We start from the raw sequence: 9,603 nt of genomic DNA, 5'->3' as shown, positions 1-9,603 counted from the left end.
ATGACCTCCATCTTTTCGTCCTCCTGGTCTTGGTCTCGTTGCATTGATATAGCAACCTTTGCCTGATGCTTCGGTACTCTTCGCCTGCGCTGGCCTCCTTAACACCAAAGAGGAAACAATGACACTTCACGCGCTGACGCCCGCCTGGCACCCGCCTGGTATCGTGCGTCATGGCTCACGTCACGAGGGCCTTGTGAGGTTTGCCCCGCCTTGATATCTCCGCTACTCATGAGCCTGCCTGGCTAGGCTACTCCAGAGGTGGTCTTGCGTCGTTTGCCTCGCTAGGCTTGAATTCTCACGAGGGTCTTGGATGCCTTGTTGATGAAGATGGGTCATACGACCTGATGGCTTAGCCACGCTGTGGGCCGCGGGCAGGCAAGTCTGGGGACCCCCGTTCTTAGAACGCCGACACCGTTGAATACAATAAACTTAACAATCAACATATTCTAATTCTTGGCACTTTATTTTTATAATAGAGTGGTGATACTGGGGGTAATTATTTTTATTAAGAAGCTTCCATGACAAAATATTCACATTGTTTTCATGGGCATGAACAAAAGTTCAAGGTCGACCCCACTTTATCAATGATCACCGTTTCTCAATCAGTTCTCTTTTTAAAAAAAAAGTTTATTTTATTCCATTCTTCACTTTCTTTTTAGTTTATTCAATATAAGCGGATATTACAAAATATGATGGAGGATATGAAAACGAAGTCTAACTCTTTTCCTATGCATTGGCACTGCATACAAAAAACAAGTCATTCACAAAGAGCAAATGGCAATGCATGATAAAAGCAGTTTCTTGCAATTTTAGTTTCTGGAAGACATTGAGAGGGCACTTATTTCTTCCTCTATTATAATTACTGCAAGAAGCAGCAACAAACTTAATTGTATAGGTTTAATTAGCATCATCATGAGCACACACGCAAATTTCAAGCCATGAACATAGTATTTAATACACTAAAATTTCTCCCCTAAAATATAGTTAAGAGTTTTCAAAACAATCATAGGGCTTCCATAAGTGAGAGCAAAACAATTATTTATAATTCCATCATCCATAACAGTAGCATAATCATCTTCAAGTAATTCATCCATAGGCGCACATGACATTCATTCCAATGTTCATCGTAGTCCTCAAAAAAGAAATTTCATCCAATAAACTTTGTGTTTCATCACTATTATTAGCAGTAGTAAGTTCAAGAGAGTTATTATCATATTCATTTGGAGATATGCATGGGTAGCTAATCCATTCTCCCTCCTATGATGTCATTGCTCTTTAACATTCAAGAGAGGTACTTCCTTCATCAAAAGCATTAGTAGCAGCAGCAGAAACATCAGAAGTATCATTCACAAAGCTAGAGAGAAAGTCATCACGGAAATACATTTTTTTCGTTTTTTATATATAATCATAGGGTAATATTACTTGGTAGCAAAGCAAACAAGTGCAAACCAGAAAATTCAACCTAGCGCTATGCTCCCGGCAACGACTCCAAAAAAGAACTTGATAGTCTCCAAGTGCAGGGTGTTATTGTAGCACTTTCCAAGGAGGATTTGGAAGTATATGGGGTGTCTGAACCAAAGAGAGCTAAAGGTAGGTTTCCTAATCTCTCATGTCCCGTATGCCACTTACGCAACTATCTATGCACTTCACATCTAATATGCCTAGACTCTCTACAACTAGGATAGGACTGAGGTGTGGAAACTAATTAAGGTACTTAGCAAGAAGGATTTCCAAAGAGGTGACTATAGTACTTTACAAAATAAAAATAAAATGTTAGTGTCCGGCAATAAAAAATCACAAGGACAAAAGAGCTTTGAGTGCGTGGTGGTTGCGATGAATGTAGCAGGATTCAATGGGATTATGCGAACAAGTGTTCCTGGCAAATTGGCTAGTTTATGTATTCATGGTTGCTTATCTTGGGAATAATCCCTCAACAAGTGTTGTGTTCTAAGGAGGAGCCTAAGTCGGCATGTTGCTACGATGAGCCTACATACATTTTTAGTTGTTTTCTTAGCATGTATGCACAGCCACTCGTATACAAGACAAATAAAATGGCATAGAAACCAATATTCAACCAATCATTATACTATTTCATCAATGCCATGGAACAAATCACTACTCAAACAAAGACATAAAATATGCGATAAATCACGGGGAAATAATTCATGGCACAACACATCAATATTTACCATTTATGGATGGAGAAGCCCTTGTACTAAGAATGAAGATGATGATGGAGACGTTGGTGAAGTCATTGAAAATGATGACGGTTCCTCCGGCGGTGTTCTGGCGCCACTGGAAGGGAGGGGGTGAGAGCCCCCCTACTTCTCCTTCCTTGGCCTTCTCCCTAAGCGGGAGAAGGGTGAAACACTTCTTTTTTCGTTCAAACAAAAGAAGTGTGTTATGATATTCCAATCCGGGCACTCATGGAGGGTAGGATCCTCGTGTACGACTTCCAGCGAACAATGGCGACCCCCCCCCTCCCCCTCAGCGTTGAGGAAGGCCTCCTCCTCTGCTTGCTCCCTCATCCATCAGCCGATCCTTCTCCAAGAGCAGCACCCAGTCCGACCGCAGGGGAAGCGACATGGCAACAAGGAGGTAGAAAGTGGCTACAAGTAGCGGTGTTGAAAGTGGGGGTTGTGAGCTATTCGGTCACGGCGATGACCTTTTTATAGCCACCGGCGACGGGACGTTACGGGTGCCGAGAAAATATGGTGAGAGAGGCTACGGGCAGTTGCACGCGACGGTTGCAATTAATTGTCGCACTTCCGTTGACATGACAGTCTAGCCGTCAATGGCTTTAGGAGAGAGAGTGGAGATAAGCCGCGCGGGAGGCTGAGGAGGGAGATGGTACTTTCATGCCTCGTGAGCTGTTGGTGGATGAAGCGCTTTCCAAACTAACGCTCTCAACCTCCAAATACGAAGGCTCGGTGGGCTCAATATGAAGGCCATTTCATAAATTACAGCGATCAAGATGACAACTCTACCGAGTGCCATTTTAGCTCAAAATTGATACTTTGCGATTACTGTGGCCATTGGGTCGCTAAAGTTGTTCTAAGATGATATATACTCTCGTAGTCTCGTGGTACAGCTCTGAACATATGTATACCTGGTAGTCGCTGCATTAGTATGACAGTATGGTTGGTTGGTGCACAGGGCATGGCAACTCAGTAGTTCCTATATAAACCGCAGCAATGAATACTAGCTGCCGTACGTAACGGCGGTACAGCGAACGATCGTGCATCCAAGCCTTTCTCATCGCACAGACGGGGGTGTACGTGCACCACCACTGTTCTGTTTGATCAGCCGCAGTAACACGCGATGCGAAGCACGCACGTACTACTACTACAAGGAGCGATACGCGGCAGCAACACAACACCAGCAGGAGTACCACGATTGTACACACGGATCTGTCGCTGGCTGGCTGTCTGCACATTGATTGTTCCATCGGCACACCGCGCGCGAATTTATGAGCAGCATACTACATGATTTGCACCAGGAACATGATGCGGGATCCTTCTTCTTTAACTCGCGTATCATGCGTGCTGGTTGTGGTTGCCGGGACGTGCTGTCCGCCAGGATCCTCGTGTACGTTGCCACTAGCACGTCGTAGAGTACTGCTCCCGAGCATGGTGAATTGCTAATGATGATGGCCGTCGTGTTGGTAAATCGGCCTCGTGCTTGTGGCGGGTGGGCTACGGACGTGCGAATCCCATCCCGGGATCCCATCCTCTCAAATTATGAACCCCGTAATCCTGTTGGTGCGCAGGAAATGTTATATCTGTTCTCCGGTTCCCGTCTGGAGTAGTTGAGCGCTTGGCAACTTGGAGTAGTTTGACAACATTTGAAGCCAAGCGACGGGTTCGCATTGCACCCGCAGACTGACTGGCCTCGCGGCAAGGCTAAGTATGGCATCTTCAAAGAAGAGGGGGGGCAATGGGGGTCTTGGGTACTCGACACCGACAAGTTTACTCGTGCTTTACGACTTCGGTGGCTATGGTACGAATGGAAGGCGTCCAACAAGCTTTGGGTGAGTCTTGGTAACCCTTACACTGACGACGACTTTGAGTTTTTCTACGCCTCTACAACTATCACCGTTGGTGACAGCGCTAAGACGCCGTTCTGGAGCTCTCCTTGGCTTCTCGGGCGGAGGTCCAAGGATATTGCACTGTTAATATTCGAGGCCTCAAGGAGAAAAAATTGAAAGGTGCGGGAGGCTCTCAAAGAAAATGCTTGGATTCTCAAAATCAATCCAAACACCGTTGGCCACATTCGCGAATTCTTCACTCTTTGGATGCTTGTACATGACTTCCATCTTGATGGGCAAGCCGAAGATGATATCATTTGGAAGCATGCGGATGACCACCCCCCGTCCCCCCCTCCCCTCCCCCAAGGTTAAATTATTCGCTTGGTTAGCTTTACAAGACCGTATTTGGACCGCCGATCAGTTGAAAAGGCGCGGTTGGGCAAACTATGGCCTTTGCCAACTATGCAAGAGAGAATAAGAAACAGGGCCTCATCTCTTCTTCAAGTGTCGGCACATGCTTAGGCTGTGGAGATCTATCATCGAGGAGCTTGGGCTACCTCACGTCAACACCTCTGAGTGGCATCTTGATGAATCCGTCAAAGAGTGGTGGGACAAACGAACCGATAACCGATAACCGAAACCCAAACTGGCATGCCATGACCTCCCTCACCATGCTCATCACATGGACGGTTTGAAACGAGCGGAATGCTAGAGTGTTTCGTCAAAAAAAAAAAATTCTCCACCGCCTGTTCTCCTTAGATCTATTCTTGAAGAAGCAAAATTATGGGTTACTGTCGGCGCAAAGAAACTTGGGCTTATAATTTTGTGCTAGTAATTTTCATGCCGCTTGCGTGGGGTGTTTTGTAAAACTCTAAACTCTATTCTTTTCTTACCTAATAACCTAATAGACGAGGCAAATCTTACGCCTTCGTTTCGAAAAAAGGGAGCAAACACAGCACACACGCTGCTGACCAACTAGTGTCTGGCCGACTCGCTCACCCAACTAGCAGCAACATCAGAAGTCAAAAGTCAAAACCACCAAAGAAACAAGAACCAGAAACTGCGCTGTAAAAAAAAACAGAACCAGAAGCTGTAACAAAAAATAGTATCAATTCACCGTCTGCTTGCTGAAACAAAATCATTGATTGAATCAAATGCGATAGAATACATGACACCAGCACGGACGCAACGGCCAACGGCGGCCAACAAGGAGGCCGATCAAACCCAGACCCACATTTATGGTACCCACGGCGATCATCGCACCAGCAACGGCCGCGGACACGGCAGGAGCCGCCGTCGCTCCCGCCGGTCACGAGGACCCCGTCACGGCTGACGGCGGGCCCACCGGCGCCGCCATTTCCCGCGCCAGCGACTGTGGCAGCGTCGGATGGCGATGGTACCAGTGGCAGTAGCACTGCATCGGTTGACATCTCGAGACTGGGCGGTGGGGCCCAAGTGTCGGGCGCCCAGGTGGGGCCTTCCTCCAGCTCGCGCACCCAGTCTGGGCGCGGCCTGTCTGATGCCAATTCGGCAATCCTCCCCTTGGCGCTCGCCATGATCACCTCGTCCTCGATGTCGGCCGCCGGATGGCAGTCGGACGACGCGTCGGAGTCCGAGTCCGACGCCGCCCAGTCAAGAACCGCTCGCGGGGACGGGGACGGCGACGGCTCGCCGGCGTCGTGGGGGTCCGCGGAGAGGAACGGGTGGCGCAGCAGCTGCTCGCAGCTCCACCGCTCGCCAGCGTCGCGGCGGAGGCACTTGTCGAGGAAGTCGCTGCAGGAGTCGGAGAGGCACGCGGGGAGCTCCGGTCGCTTCACGCCGTAACCGATGTGGAGCAGCAGCTCGCCGACCTCGAGGGCGCCGCCCATCTCCGACCATGGCCGCTTCCCGGTGAGCAGCTCCACCGCCGTGCACCCGAGCGACCACACGTCGGACGCCGGCGTCGACGCGCCGCCGCGGGCCACCTCCGGCGCCATCCACGCCGGCGTGCCACGGGGCCCTCGCGGCGCCGGCTCTGAAACAAGCCTCGCCGCGCCGAAATCGGCGAGCTTGGAGCCGCCGTACCCGGCACCGTCGCCGCCGACGAGCACGTTCCGCCCCTTCACGTCCCCGTGCACGACCCCGGCGACGTCGTGGAGGTAGTGCAGGGCGGCGGCGACCCGCCGCAGGACGCACCGCGCCGCGCGCTCGCCAAGGCCGGCCGCGCCCCTCGCCGCCGCGCTCCCGCCCGAGACGAGCTCCATGTGCAGGTTCCTAGACGAAGCCGTGGCGTCGTCACCGAGGTACGCCACGACGTACGGCGAGGACAGCCGCCTCAAGATCCTTATCTCGGTCTCCAGGCACGCCATCGCGGCAGCCGGCGCGGCGCCCTTGGCGTGGACCGACTTGACCGCGAAGGCGCGGCCGGTGGCCCTGTGGACGGCCAAGTGCACGGTGCCGAACGCGCCCTTCCCGATGCATTTCCCGCGCGTCCACCCCTCCATTTTTATGCGCGCGCTGGAGACGACGAGTGGGCAGTGAAACAGAGTAGAGGAGCTCAGAGAGAAGCAGAGTGTGTGCGGAGGTGAGGAGTGAATAAAGGGAGATGGTGTGAGGAGTTGCAAGAAGAGGGCAAGCGTGAGGGTGGCGTATATATAGGTGTGGGGTTTCCGGCGCTGCATCGGGGTTTACTTTTGGCAGCGATTTGCTCCCGATTCGCATGTTGCGCGGATGGGATATTAAATTGCCCTGCCCGAATATTTCTTTCTTTCTGGGTTGCATATAATATCACGGAATAAATGGATCGACGATGTGGGAGAGCGAGCGGTGTGCAACTTGTGCTGTTATCGTCTTCGGGGCTGTGCCGCCCCGTTGAGGCCACATGGGCGATCGTCCATTTGGGTCGCTTTGATGGATCACGGTTCCGTTTGGATATATGGATGGATGGATGGACGGGTGTCATTAACGCACGCACCTTTGATTTCGAATCAGGAATAGTCGAGGGTGCACCGCATTGCCATATGTTTCCCTTTTTTCATCCTGTTAAGTTATCACGACTTGAAGCAAACAATTGTGACGCCGATCCACGCAAAAAAAGCTACTGTAGTGTTTGATCTTGTAAAAGAAAAATCTTGCATGTCCTTGAGCACCGGTACAGTACATCTATCTATACACATCACGCTATATGGTGTATCGGACTCAGGCGTCCACACGTAACGACGCTCGCATCCAAGAGACCAATCGGGGTGTGGCCCCAAAATATTTCCCGTGATATCCGACGTGCCTCCAAAAATACATTGGCGAGAGGATGGATATAGATAAACGAGAGCAGCACAAAAACAGAGCACGCCACACTCCCGCTACCCCACTCATCTGGAGCTCGATCTCCGCTGCTGACATGGCCGCCGGAGCACACGAGGGTGTGGTGACATGGAAGGACACGAGTGGCCGAGGTGCCAAGGAGGGGAGGGGAGGGGAGGGATGGCTACGCGGAGGAAAGAAATAAAGAAAACACGCAGAGCGCACCGGCGAAAAGCTGTGGCCTCGGGCTGGGATACGACTCGTGTGGGATCGGTGGCTCCTGGCCATCGCGTCGCGTCGCGGCATCTAACCGGCGGGTCGCCGTCCGTTCCATTGGCGCCGCGGCGGACGTGCGCGCGGCCGAGCCACACAGCCCGCCCAAAGCGAGGCCCGCGCCCACTCATCTACTAGCAGCACCACCAGTGCGATATCGAAGAGGCAGGCAGCAGCTTGACGGTTACTGTAGATGCCATGGGCTAATTCTGGCTTGCGTCGTCGCATAATTCGACACGAGTATACTACAGTAATACTAGTAATTGTGGTTTGCGTACGACTAGTTGGCAATCATTTGGAGGCGGCATCTCATAACCCAGAGAGAGATTCCAGACCAATGATGTAGAGTGATTAGCAATGATACCAAGGGAACAATGATTCTGTATAATCTGTATGCGCGACTGATGCGCCCCATCTGGGAAGCAAACACCGCAAGGTTACTATACAGTATACTACGAAATCAACACCCCTGCTTCGATCAAGTTTATTCCAACGTGGAGGGGGTGCACATTGGCACGACGCCGGCCGGCCAGGGCATGTGCGGATCATGAGGCCCGAGTCCGTGCATATCTCTTCCGGCTGTGCGGGCGAGATAACAGCTTAGTTATTACGGCTGGGGCAGGGCACATATATCCAACCTATCTATCCATCCATGGATCCAGACGCTGCGGCTAAGGGCATCTTCAGCCGTTCAGCCCCCAGGCGCCGCCGTCTAGGACACGCCGGCGATATTTTAGGCACAACCCAGACATCGTCTTCTAAAAAAATAAACTCGGCCAAAATCGGCCAACATGACAAAATTCGGTCAAATCCGACACATATGAGACGATTTCATTAATATTTGTACATAAATACTTAAAAACATAGTTAAAAACTACTGCGCCGCCTTCCGCCGCCCCTCCTGTAGGCCGAAGAACGCGCTAAAGGCGATGTAGTCGTCGCCGTCGTCGGCCTCCTTCTTCACGCCACCGCTATCCTTGCCGCACCCCTGCCCTGTGTCGCCTTGGCGGACGGGTTTGGTTGACGGCGGTGGTGCGTCGTCGTCACTGTCCTCAAGGATGATAACGCCGCCCGCCTCGCGGCCGCGGCGTCGAGCGGCGATCTCCTCAAGGGCACGGCGCTAGCGTTCCATCTTCAGTTTGACGTAGTCCTCTCGCGCCCACTTGAGCGCGGCCTCGTCGGCGGCGGCGGCCAAGTCGTCATGCTTGCTCTTCACGGCGACGAGCCCGGCTCCGTCTTTGGCTTGACGAGGCGGGAGGAAGAGGAGCCACGACCGACCTCGTTGATGACGAGGGTGTCATCGGGGGTGCGCCCCCCTAGCGGCATCTCCACGGGCTCGGCCTTGACGCTGGTGAGCGCCGGCGATCTTGACGAGTGGGAGTGGGAGGAGGAGGAGGACCCACCCGCCATGCGCCGCAGCAGCCAAATGCCGCCGCCGCTCCGGCGGCGGACAGGCGGCGGGGCCGCCGGGTACTGGAGCGGCGGTTGGTTGCCGCCCTCGTGGACGAAGTGCAGCGTCCGCCCGGGGACGCCCCACCACAGGCAGCGGCCGTCGGCGTTGTGGCGCCCCCTCACCGGCATGTTGTTGATGGAGGCGAGTTGCTCCTTGTGATGGCGTTGGAAGTACGCCGCCCAGCTGGCGTGGTTGTCGGGGCATACTCCGGGCGGCCGCACACCTCCTCCGGCAGGGAGGCCCGGATGCGCTCGATCTCGTCGTGGAAGTGGGCAGGGTGGTCGGCGTCGGGCTGCGGGGGTCTGAGATGCCTCCAGCGCTGAGCCTCCAACGCCCTGGCGTGCGCATGTCAGGCGGCGCCGGGTAGTTGGCCTCGCGTTGGAGGTGCGCCTCCTACTCATGCAGGGTGCGGCGGTCGAAGCCGTTGGCCGCCGCACCATCGTCGGGGAAATGCTCACCCATCGAAGGACGTAGACGTGGTGGCTGGTGTCGGGGGAGAGAGAGACGGGATGGGGCGACGGCGACGATAGAGGGACTACGGGCGGAGGAGAGTGTGTCCACCGGCGAGGAG

At 53.2% G+C, this 9,603-nt stretch overlaps 1 protein-coding gene across 1 annotated transcript; it reads right to left on the bottom strand.

Moving 5' to 3' along the window:
• Positions 1 to 5,034: 5,034 nt before the first annotated feature.
• LOC125552078 (mitogen-activated protein kinase kinase kinase 18-like) lies at positions 5,035 to 6,725 on the bottom strand. Its single transcript, XM_048715542.1, has one exon. The coding sequence runs from the start codon at positions 6,685 to 6,687 to the stop codon at positions 5,050 to 5,052; it is 1,638 nt and encodes a 545-aa protein (XP_048571499.1). The 5' UTR covers positions 6,688 to 6,725; the 3' UTR covers positions 5,035 to 5,049.
• Between the last annotated feature and the right edge of the window lie 2,878 nt (positions 6,726 to 9,603).

Source organism: Triticum urartu, chromosome 4 (genome assembly GCF_003073215.2).
Source record: "Triticum urartu cultivar G1812 chromosome 4, Tu2.1, whole genome shotgun sequence".
Taxonomy (NCBI): domain Eukaryota; kingdom Viridiplantae; phylum Streptophyta; class Magnoliopsida; order Poales; family Poaceae; genus Triticum; species Triticum urartu.
Note: the sequence above shows the minus strand (reverse complement) of the source record. Positions and strands in the feature narration are given on the sequence as shown.

Excerpts from the sequence above, each read along its gene's own strand:
- LOC125552078 (XM_048715542.1), bottom strand. The coding sequence starts at position 6,687 with ATGCAGCGCCGGAAACCCCACACCTATATATACGCCACCCTCACGCTT.